We start from the raw sequence: 12399 nt of genomic DNA, 5'->3' as shown, positions 1-12399 counted from the left end.
CTGTGCACAACACTTGTCACTGTGTCCAGCTTTATCCTGTTCCAACCATCTAAGACATACCTCTCCAGGCCTCTGTTCCCCACCCCATCCCCCAGTAATGTCAGTATCTTGCTTGTGATAGCATGCTATAACTTTGTGAGATGCTATTTCCTTCACTATTTATTAGCAAAATACCTTATTACAAATTAAGGGGCTTTATGATGGCATCTTCACACGTGCAAGTGATATGCTTTGACTGTATACATCCCCACCCCACCCTACCCCATCCTTCACCTCTCCTCTGTTTGTTCACTAATGAATCCTAAGTGTCTAGATTCAGGAACAAGCCAACTAGCGAGGCCCATAAAGGAAACAGGAAGCATGCCACTGGCAAAGTGGGATGTGACATTCCCTGAAGAGCAAGCTCAGTCACAAGAAACAGGAGGTGGCTGAGTCAGAATACTTCAGAAATACTTGGTGCCACAGCCGGGAGCTTCGTGAGGTCCAGGGTGTCTTCTCTGCCTGGGAAGACTGGCTTGCCAGTCCTGAGGGAAGGAGGGAGGGAGTGTCCACCAGAGGGAGTACCTGTCATCTGCTCCCAGGCAGGTATCAAAAATAGAAAAACACTGGTCTCCCTGTAACTCTCTCCTCCCTCACATCCGTCTCGGTTTGTATGTTCTGTCTTGTTTTAAATTTAGGGACTCCCTGTCACCCAGTGCCAAATATCTAAGTGTCAGGCGAAGCCACCACACCCCCACAGCCCCACCGCCACCTCAGGTTACTCTGCAGCCCGCAGGGCCCATGGGTACAGCAGATGAGCAGAGTTCATTTGTAAAGCTGCTTTCTAATGAAGCCTTTCAGGGACGTGCCCCAGTCCTCACTGGTGCCTACCAACTCTCTCTCTCATTTTGGGTTAATTAACATCAGACTGAGAGTCCTAGTACACACTCCAATTAAGCCTGGAACTTCCTTAGACATCCTTGGTGGATGGACAGTAGTGTACCCCTGGGACATCAGATCCGCAGCTGGTCAGGGCTGTGTCTAGAGGTACAGGAAGGGCAGCGGGGACCCAGCTCCACGGTGCCTCCCCGACCCCCCGTCCGTCCGTCCGTCCGTCCGTCCGTCCACTTGCCCCATTAGAGCAGACGGAGCACACCTGCCAGCCCAGCACTCAGAGGCTGAGCAGCAGACCCAGTGCATGAAGCCCAAACAAGTATGGTAATAAAATAGAGGAGTCTGATGATGGAGAGGGGACAGGAAAATCAGTGACACTGCCCTTCACAACAGGCTCAGCTATGAGACTCTGGAAAGTTGTTCCAGTGCCCTTGGCAAAGGTTATCCTAAGCCCAATTTCATCAGGACCACTAAGAGAAAAGACATTTTGAACTCCAGAGATCAGACCCTTCCAGTAACTCGTGGCAAGAAGCTATCCACACATAACAAAAGAAGCTGACAGGAAGGCGTCCCTACAGGATTTGTTACAAAGGAGCTTCTCTCAAAGCCACCTGGGGGCCAGCAGGATGGCTCAGTGGACAAAGGTGCTTGCAGCCAAGCAAGCCAACCCAGGTTCCCTCCTCAGGACTCAAATGTCATGGGAGAACTTACGTGCAGGATTTTTGTTGTGATCTACACACACACAGACGCACACACGCCATGGCACAGGCCAGCTCCCCACAAATTAAAAAAAAAAATCATAATTTCTTTAAAAAGAGATGGAGAGGTGGCTCAGCAGTTAAGAGCACTGACTGCTCTTCCAGAGCTCCCGAGTTCAATTCCCAGCGACCACATGGTGGCTCACAGCCATCTGTAATGGGATCTGATGCCCTCTTCTGGTGTGTCTGAGGACAGTGACCCTGTACTCATATATATAAAATAAATAAAATCTTAAAAAAAAAATCTTAAAGAAAAAAAAAAAAGCATGAGTGAGGACTAGAATCTGTATCCCTACTATTCACATAGCATGGCGGTCTGTTTCCCCGAAATCCCAATGCTTAGGCAGTAAGTGTGGAGGTCCCTGCAGCAAGCTGGTTAGCCAGACTAGCCAAATCAGCAGGCTCCAGATAGAGTGAGCTGGCCTGCCTCAGCAAACAGAGGAGAGAGTGACTGAAGATGACTCCTAATGTTAACCTTTGGCTTACACACACACACACACACACACACACACACACACACGCACACTCCTGAGATATAAGGTGTGCACAGACGTAAAGCCATCTGCCACAGCAGAGCAAGAACCCACCCATGCAAAGGACAAAGGAATCTAATCTCTTCAAATATAAACCCTCCATCAACCAAACTCTTAGCCAGGATTGTTTTCTTTCAGCTTACTGAGAAGACGACAAAGCCTAAACAAACAAGAGATTGGTTTCCATCCCCAAATTCCCTCAGAGTGGCTCCAGCTGAAGGTTGGGCTAGCTCAGTCCACTCCTACCACTATGCCCAGGTATCCGTGACGCTGATTAGCTACGGTAAATCAGAAGCACCTGGGAAAGAGAGTGCAGCATAAATGATCCCCGAAAACCAGGCACGAGCTGTGTGCACGTTACTGCTGGAGTCGGGTGGAGCCACTGTCCCTTCCCTCCCTTCCCTGGAAGCAAACCCAACCTTTGCATGCACTTCAGAATAAAATGGCTGGGAGGGCTCAGGAGGGCTCAGGAGAGCTGCCGACTGACCAACCGTGCAGAGGAGCCCTTGCTCTGTGGCATACCCCTCATGGGTTAAACCTGCAGAGGCAGTCAGATCCCAGGCACAGCCTCTTCAGGTTTCTGGGCAATTACCCAGCACTGGCAACAATCCTCCTAGCTGGGAACACCGGACTCCAGCCCTTGCTTTCTGGTAAACAGTCCTTAAAAAAAAAAATCAAAACAGAAACAAAACAGAAACACAAGCAGTCTGCCTGTGTTAGGATAGATTAAGGCAGTTCCCTCCTCCTAGGTGATTAACTGCGTTCAGAACTAAGGACAGATCCTAGGGTGTCCCCTGAGCTCACATATGGAGGCTTCATAGAAGTCAGGCAGCAAAGAGAAAGAGGAGAGGGGAGTCGGTCACTTTCAAGACCCAGGGGTTACAACCACGATGAGGATCAGTGTATGTAACTCCAGGAACCGGAAAAGTTTCTGTACTGAGGGGTAGGGGAGAGGGAGGGAGGGAGGGAGGTGGGATTTGTGTGTGTAAAGAACAAATTATGTAGCAGGATAAATGGTCCTCTGGAAGAAATGGTTGTTTTTCTGCCACTTCCTGCCTTACCCAATGTTTTGAAAATGAGCATCTATTTTTTGTCATTTAAAAAAAAAACATGTAAAGGCATCAAGGCAGTGGTGGCAAACACCACGAACCAGCGCTCAGGAGGCAGAGGCAGGTGGAGCTCTGTGAGTTCAAGGTCAGCCTGGTCTACAGAGCAATTCTAGGACAGCTGGGGCTACACAGAATGACCCTGTCTCGGGAAAAAAAAAAAGAATAAAAAAAGGCATCTAATTTTAGAAATCTCTACTTTCATAATAGAAATTAACACAGCAAGCCAGTAATAAATTGTTGGTGTGAATTTATGTGTCCTAGACACCTTTAAGGGGATCAATCACTTCCCACAAGGATTAAAAATGAGCAAATATTCAGCTCCCTAGGAGACACCAAAAGAGCCCAGAGTTAGCCTTCTATAACGTAATCCTACATCTCTTCTTTAAAAAAGCACACGTCTCCCTTCTTCTCTGACATGAGCAGCTATCACACTAACTGGCTGGTCATAATTCTCCAGGGTGCCCTCCCCCTTTTGACTATGTAATTTCGGTGGACAGGAAGCAGCTTATAAAGCACTGGGTATATGTATGTCCTTTAGCTCTGTCAGGATGTCAGGAGGGGCAGGGGAGACGGACGGCTCAGGGCTGGGAGCACCTAAAGACCTGAGCTGGGTGCCCAGCACCCATTTCTGATGGCTCATAACCCCACACCTATAGCTTCAGGGGATCCGCAGCCCTATTCCGGACTCCTTAGTCACTCTACACAGGTACATAAGAGAGGGAGGGAGGGAGGAAGGAGGGAGGGAGGGAGGAAGATGCCAGTGGACAAGTCCTCAGCGAAATCACATGAGTTGGTATTGTTCATTTAGTGCTGGGGGCTGGGAGCCAAAGGACACCCTGCAGGACTTCAGTTCTCTCCCACCACCATGTAAGTCTGAGGATTGAACCTGGGTCATCAAGTCTTGGTTCCGAGTCCTCTTAAGTAGAAGCGATCTTGCTAGCCCTAAAATAATGTTCTTTAAGAAAATAAAATCCGAGGGCTGGAGAGGTGGCTCAGAGGTTAAGAGCACTGGCTGCTCTTCCAGAGGTCCTGAGTTCAAATCCCAGCAACTGCATGGTGGCTCACAACCAACTGTAATGAGATCTGGGTCCCTCTTCTGAGATGTGCAGGCATACATGCAGGCAGAATGCTACATACATAATAAATAAATCTTTAAAAAAAAAAAAAAAAAGAGATGCATTGCATCCAAAACTTTCAAACAAAGCCACAGACTGCTGCCACACTGGTCCCAGCGCCATGTGTGGCCACAGACTGCTGCCACACTGGTCCCAGCGCCATGTGTGGGGTTGCTGAATTCTGAATTAACTCCTCCATTCCATTACTGTGTGCTTCTCTAAGTCAGCAGATGTCATCCTTGGGGACGTCAGCAGATACTTAATGTGCTCAGAGGCTACGCAGGAGATCTCGGGTTCAGGGGCTCGCCCGGCCTTTTCCTGCGCTCAGCATACCACAGCACCTCAGTGCTACTTATTGTAACTGACCAAGTCTTGACCCCTCCGGCCTGACCACAATGTATGCCGCTGGATGATGGGACGCCCCCTTTCCTATACGGGACAGATGCTGTCAAGGTCCATCGAGTAACAACAGCACCTGTGTGGACTAACCCACATGGAAACGTCACCCGATTCACACGAGGACCACAGACGAGTTTCTGAACTGCAAGTGTGACGGGGGCCAGGTGTCCCATCCAACTGCTACAAGATACATGCCTCTCCTCCCCGATGGCAGTGCCCAGTTGACATTGTGACAACTTGGCAGCTGAGAGGATGGGACAAATGAAGTGACGGAGACTGCCCAAGGTTTCTTGAGAAGCTTGCCTGCAACCAGGGCACAAAATCCAATGTATTTTTTGGGGTGGCTGGAGGCTGGGGCGGGGGTGGGGGTGGCGGTAGGGGGTACAGGTGCAGTCCCAGGAATATTGTGTTGTCATGGTTTTTTTCTTATTTTCCAAGTTTTCTTGGGAGGGCAATGGATTATTATCACCATAATGCAAACACTGAGTTTTGAAACCTCCACTTAGGTGTTTGAAACTGAGCTTCAAAAACATACACAGGGGTCATGGGATTTTACTGCCTTAATGCAGCACGATGCTCAAGAGACAGCTCCTCTTCCTGCTATCAGAGCACATGGCAAGTGGCAGATGCCACGGCTCTCTCCTGACAGGATCCTTCCAGCTGCTAGAATCCACAAGGATTCGGTCGTGAGATCCTAAGGGAACCTGGCTGGTCCTGTGGACTCAAGAAACACTTTGTTCCCTACCAACAAAAAAAGTCAAGGACTCCATCTGCTCTTGCCTCAGTCGCATGGACTCGGTGGCCTCTAGGTGACTCACGCTACAATACACGCACTCTGGTTGGTAGGCGTGGGGCGGTCATTACATTTCTACTGTGACCTTCCAGACAGCAAAAAAGGCGGTCTAGGGCACACGAAGAACCCCAATACGAAGAGTAAGAACCCCAAATGTAAACTTAAAAATCTAGTAAACATTTTTCTGTTTTTGTTTAAAAAAAATAAACAATTATGAGTCTAGGAAGTAGTCTGGTTGGGGGGGGGTTGATAGGTAGGGGCCCAGTTAGCAGGAAAGAGGGTTTGTGGAGGAAAGGTCATTGGGAGGGATGTAAGTCACTGGCAGAGAAGGATGGAGTAGGGTTGTAGGGAGGAGGGTCCCTAGGGAGCAGAGAGCAAAGTGGGTGACATAGATTAAAGGAAGACAATCTGCTGGAATCGATACAAGAAACTGGCCAAATTATAAAAAAAAAAAAAAAGAAAGAAAGAAAGAAGGAAGGAAGGAAGGAAGGAAGGAAGGAAGGAAGGAAAGGAAGGAAGGAAGGAAGGAAGAAAGAAAGAAAGAAAGAAAGAAAGAAAGAAAGAAAGAAAGAAAGAAAGAAAGAAAGAAATAAATCAATAAAAAACACTTAAGACAAAACACCTTTTCCCAAGGGCTGAGAGTCAGTGTGCCACACTGGCCCATGCAGCTTTCTGTAGTTAGAGATGGCACAGGATGCTGGGGCACTGTCCACAGAAGCTGGGCCCTGTGAGTCACCTGCTAGGACTAAAAACTGAGAGTAACACCATGGGACACTGTTAGCACGGAGGCCTGGCCAGGCCCCAGGACAGCTAAATGACTAGCCCTAATGACAAGCCTATGCCTTGGTAATCCTGCTGCTTCTAGTGGGAGGGAGGGAAGATTCCATTTCCCACATCCCCCAGCATTTCTGTTCCAGGATGGCTTTGTAGAGCCTACTGACACTCTGGCCTGGAGCATCCTTCTCCCACTTCCGCCTGCCAGGCCATGTTTCCCTGAACAAGGATGGACGTGGGTGTCTCTCTCTGGCCGTGCCTTTCTTTTCTGTGTTCTCAGTCTTCTCTGCTGCCTAGTGACTGCTTCCCTCCCCTGCCCGGCTCTTCCTTCATCCCTGACCACTGGGAACCACCTGTCATCCCAGAACAAGACTCCGGGCCACATGAATCCAAACAGACTCATGCTGTCCAATTAGCACGCTGTGGTTCAAGCGAAAACAAAATACAAGGAGACGGAGCCAGGTCACGGTGACCTCCTCAGAACATGAAGCGTGGACAAGCAGGCTGAGGAAGGAGCCAGGCATCTGTTGCTCGTGTTCCTGGAAGCAGGGAGCCCCAGATACCCAGAGGGACAGGTGACAACTTTTCCCTTTAGGATTCACTTATTATGTGTGGCTACTCCAATGTCTGTATAGCTGTACTGATGTTCATATGTGTGGGTGTCCACACAGGACAGAAATTCGAGCTGGATCCCTCAATGGAGGTACAGGGGGTTTGTGAATTAGCGGCCTTATGTGGGTGATGGGATTTGAACTCGATCCTCAGGATTAAGTGGCAAGGACTCTTAACTGTGAACCCATTTTCTCCCGCCCATCACCCCTGGTTGTTTAAAGGCAGCAGCTGGGATTCCAGGAGGGAAATTGCCACTGGGGATGGGATCCCTGGATGAGTCAAGTTTCTGCTCCCTTGACACTCTGGGGAGTTTACGACAGATAAACAACAGAGTAAAGTGAGGACTGTAACAAAATGACCGGACAACATGTGCAGACACCTGCCTGCCGGAAGGACAGACAGGGAGGCCTGGAGGATTACAGCAGACAGTGGTCTCTGCAGAAGAAGCCCTGAAAGTTCTGGCAACAGCTTCTAACAACACAGGAGCACATTCTTCCACCTGCTGGGTCACAGCTTACTGCTGAATGGTGACATTGGTCTCATCATTTAATGACCCATATTTTCCAGAACATGATTCCAGAACCAAAGCTCAGCCGATGAGCACTTACCTTTCTAGATTCACCAGTCACACACAGGGTGAGATTACGGGTCCGTGATTGGGTTACCGTGTGAACTGATTCCTCCTGCATCGGGCATGAGAGCCTCCATCCACACGAAGCCTGAGAGAGGCAGCGAGCAGAGTAAACATGCCCCTAACCCTACGATTTAGATAGTACGCCTGTTTCACATAAGGGTTCGTCATACTATAGGCTTGGGGTCATGCTATAGGCCTGAGGTCACAGTGCCCATTCCAGAAGGGAAGGAGACTGGACTCCAGGAAGTCAGTAAGTTACTCTGGCTGGGAAGCTGGCATTATAGATTGTTAATGAAATCAAATGACCACACCAACCTGGAACCCGCCCTTCTCATACGGACAGGGTAGAGACAGCACACATAAGAGGACACTCAAAATCCCGTGAATAACCGCTGGAGTTACACGGAGCCAACTGTGGGAGGGAGGGAGGGAGGGAGGGAGGGAGGAGGAGGGCAGGCAGGCATGCAACTGTGTGTCAGTCTAGTGTGAGCAGAGTCACGTGACTATGAATTTACTCTGCTATTTTTCTGCTTTGTTAAATGTCCACGCTGGGTGTGGAGCAGCGCCCCCCCCCCTTTCTTTCCCTCTCTTTGACTGGTCTGTTTTGTGTTCCTGTCACAAAACACCCAAAGCTATGGAGTCATGAAAGTTTATCTGGCATACAGTTTTGGAGGCTAAGACTCCCAAGACCGAAGAGGGCCCCTTGCTTTGCACCTCAACATGGTACATCATGGTTGAAGGCCCCCCCCCAAGTGACCTATATCCATCATATCAGGTCCCACCTCTCAAAGGTCCTACACTGTGGGGGCAGCACCACACTGCCGAGCTGCTAGTTGATGGACCACCTTCACAGTACTGCCATTCTTTTTCTTTCTTTTTTTTAAAGATTTATTTATCTTATGCATGAGTACACTGTAGCTGTAGAGATGGTTCTGAGGCATCATGTGGCTGCTGGGAATTGAACTCACGACCTCTGCTCATCCAGCCCCACTCCTGCCCCCACTCACTCAGCCCCTAAGATTTATTTATTATATGTCAGTACGCTGTAGCTGTCTTCAGACGCACCAGAAGAGGGTGTCAGATCCATTACAGATGGTTATGAGCCACCATGTGGTTGCCGGGATTTGAACTCAGGACCTTCGGAAGAGCAGTCAGTGCTCTTAACTGCTGAATCATCTCTCCAGGCCCCAGCACTGCATTTCTTATGACACAGTTTCCTGAGCTAAGTACGCAGAAGGCCCAGATAAACCGGGGAGCTGGGCTTCATCTCAACATCTGCAACAGCATCCCATACAGACACACAGGGACCACCACAGAGCCAAGTACAGAGCTGCTCAGGTGATGCCACGGAGACTCAGAAGGAACCAGAACAACCCTCCCAAACACCAGCTAAGATTACTTATGGGGGTGGGGGGGTGGGGGTGGGGGGGAGAATGCATTATCGTTCCTCACACTTAACAGCCCAAACCTACCTGGATGAATGAGAGAGAACTTATAAACAATGCTACATTTCTCTTCTTTAATTAAAATGTAATTCTGACCTGGCTCAGCTCAGACTCCCTTCCACCAAGAGGCTTTGTGGAGGAACACTCTGCTGGAGACACTTTCCTAGTAAGCTGCATGTGCGTAGACAGAATGTGCTCCTTGGGCTGTCACTTAAGTACACAGAGTCTAGCCTGATAGATGGTGGGTAGCCCCATCCCTGTTGCAGTCTTGCCTTCATACCCATTTTTGTCTTAAGTTTCATCCTAGATTCAAATGTTCCATCCTCCAGGAAAGCTCTTTAAGCAGGAATGTAAGCACACAACTCAAGAGTTTCAGGAAGTCCCTGAAACTGACCAGATTCACTAAGGTCCAAGGGCTGGAGAAAACAATGGAGAGTTCCCCTCAGAGGCTCCCCCTCTCTAAGAGACCCATGCTTCAGAGAAGACTTGAGACTAGTCCAGAAGTCTGTAAGCAGTAGAAACCAGCTGGCCTGCCTGAGAGAAGCAGTCCAGATTAGTCACTTGGAAAGAACATGCTGAAACCTGTTAAGCTGCCTGCAGGCTGTCAGTGCAATCCAGGTTCTGAGCTTTTGTGAACTGTCACCCATGCAGGGGGTAAACCTTGTCGACCAAGCTGTCTTTGAGGCTATTTCTGCTCCCATCAGTAACTCCTTATCATATTCCTGTAAACAACTTCTTAAAAAACTCATTGGTTCACCAAGGTGGATGTTGGTGATATCAGTATTTTGGTCTGCCCCAAGTTCCCTCTCTGGGCTGAATGGACAAGTATGTTGGGTCTCCCCTGGAATAGGTCTGTCACACAACACTCACTTTCTCCACCTCCCTAGAGCCACCTGTGAGGCCACAGCCCTTTCCTGCTGAAGCCAGCTCTCTGTCCCCACCTTGTGGCCACCCCTGGAGAACCAGGTCACAGCCTATGAACACACACAGGGTGGATGCTGAACTGTGAGACCCCTGCTGAGCTCCCTGGGGCCTCTCAGTTAAATGGCTTCGACGCCTGGGACTTGTATCATGGATTAAACCACAAATCCTCAAGGATTTGTTCACTTTGCAGGGTGGTTTGCCTGATCACAGCAATGCTATAGGTAAACAGTGGAACAATAGTGTTTTTAAATTGGGGACCTGAGTCTTCTACAACTTACATATTGCATCTAGGTTTGAAAGGTGATCAACAGAAACAAGAGTGCTCTAGGTGTGCTTACGAAAGAACCAACCCTTAGAAACCCAATTTAACAAGGAAGGGACAAAGGCATTTTTAAAGAAACCGTTCAGTACCACAAACCCCAGAGACAATCAGTTGCCTTTGGTACCTTTGCGTGTGGATAACAAGACAATACACCCAACCTCTCATTCCCACCCTGGTTTCAACTCAAGCAAACTGTTAAATCTAGAGCTACAGGGGACTGGAGAGGTGGCTCAGTGGTGCTCTTCCAGGGGATCTGGGTTCAGTTCCCAGCCTGGCATGGTGCTTGCCCACCTGTAATTCCTGTTACATGGACACAAGGCTGCTCTCTTCTAACCTCTGCAGGCACATGAGCAGCACACGAACACGCATGTAAGGAAAACATTCCACAAGAAACAAGACAGGTGACGAACGAGAGCTACAGCAGACACAGTTGGCACAGGGATGGACAAACAGAAAACACTGAGACCGAGAGAGATCAGAGTGCTCGCTCAGGGGGCCTCAACAAATCATTACATGGTATCATTCAGTGTTCGCAAGACAGAGCTGGGACATCTTAACCCATCTGCTCAGCTTCACGTGGAAGCCCGGAGCCGCACACCATGGACAGACGACCTTTAATATTATGTCTTAGGGAAATGTCTTTTGAGGATACAGATGTGGAAAAAGCACCAGAGATCCCAAGCCCAGGGACACCGCAGCCTCAACAGAAGGATGGCGGCTGCCATGGCTGTGTTTGACAGGATTGGAAGGGCAGTGTGTGCCTCTAAGGCTAGCTCTGGAATGGACACCCACACCAACCTGTCAGGCACGTGAACACTGGAGCCTGACAAGTTTTGTACCTCCCAGTCTGGGGACCCCAGTTTCAGTCTTCCCTGCTGTACTTGCAAATGGAGACCCATGGCTCAGAAAAATGAGAGCGGCCCATGGGGGTGACTGACCCTGGATGGGCTGAACAAGCCTATCACTCCAGTATCTGTCTCTACGAGGGTGGCTGAGTTCCTGCGAGATCACTGACAGAAGATGTTCGTCGTTTTCTTCTGAACGACCCTTGAAAGCAGCTTTTGCTCCCTACAAGCCTGCCTTACGTAGGACAGAGACTAATCTCTCCCTTTCCATGATTTCCAACTAATAACCAGCCATGTTTTCCAACACTCTCGTGGGGGTGGGGGTGACATAAACACTAATCACTAGTGGGAGTTCTCACTCACCCCCACCCCACTTCGTAGAAAAGGATCTCCCCCCTCCCCCACTCTAAATCATATCACTCGCACAGCTCCTGCAACACCAACTGTGGCTAAAGACAGAGAGTGTGAGAGAGAGTGAGCAGGGGCTCTGTGAACTCACCAACACTCACTTGGAAAATACAGTCCCCATGAGGGAGGGAAGAGCTGGAAGGTGTCTCTCTCCCTTCCACTCCTTGGTGCCTCCCTAGGTGGCTTACCGAGGACGCTCGCTTGCCCGCCCTGGCTCACCTGCTCTAAGGTGAGTTGCTTGGAGATGGTGTCGTTCTCCAGCTTTTTGATCTTCTTCATCAGCTTGTTGACCTGAAACTCCTGTTCCTGCTCCAGGTGTTGTTCCAGCTCCGCCTTCTCATGCTGCAGCTGAAACAGAACAACAAGGGTAGGGACAGTGAGTGATGACGCCGTGTGTGCGAATCCATGCTTCCAGAGGCTGTGCTAACTAGGAAGCAGCTCAGAAGACCGGCAGTGCCCGCCTGTGCTCGCACGGGCACAACCGATAGCTGCTGTCGTGTAAAGGCCGGGCATCACTCAAAGAGCAAACTATCAAACCATAAATTAAACACTGAAATCTATTCTAGAGGGGCTACAGGGAATCTCTGCAGAGAGGAACTGGGAATCTAGCATACTTTAGAACACGTACTACAATCTCTTTTAAGTTACACGTCGTGATCAGAGAGGCTAAGAAATTTGGGCACACACACGCCAATGGCGTGTGGAAGTCGAAGGAGATGGCTAAGTTCTCTTCTTCCACTGTGAGGCTGGGGAATGAAGTTACATCACCGGGCTTTTGTGGCAAGTGCCTTCTGCCACTCAGCTACCTCACAGGCTGCAGGCCGGAGGAATTTTCCAGGTTGAAAGCCTTGCACC

General features: G+C 49.4%; 1 protein-coding gene across 3 annotated transcripts in view; it reads right to left on the bottom strand.

Annotated features, from left to right (window-relative positions):
* Ccdc6 (coiled-coil domain containing 6) overlaps positions 1–12399 on the bottom strand; it is a 96323-nt gene that overhangs the window by 26601 nt on the left and 57323 nt on the right. For all 3 annotated transcript variants that reach the window (XM_006514276.3, NM_001111121.1, XM_006514277.3), the window contains exon 3: positions 11764–11892. In XM_006514276.3, the coding sequence (XP_006514339.1) occupies positions 11764–11892 (129 nt within the window). The remainder of the gene's footprint in view (positions 1–11763; positions 11893–12399) is intronic.

Source organism: Mus musculus, chromosome 10 (genome assembly GCF_000001635.26).
Source record: "Mus musculus strain C57BL/6J chromosome 10, GRCm38.p6 C57BL/6J".
In the NCBI taxonomy this organism is placed as follows: Eukaryota; Metazoa; Chordata; class Mammalia; order Rodentia; family Muridae; genus Mus; species Mus musculus.
Note: the sequence above shows the minus strand (reverse complement) of the source record. Positions and strands in the feature narration are given on the sequence as shown.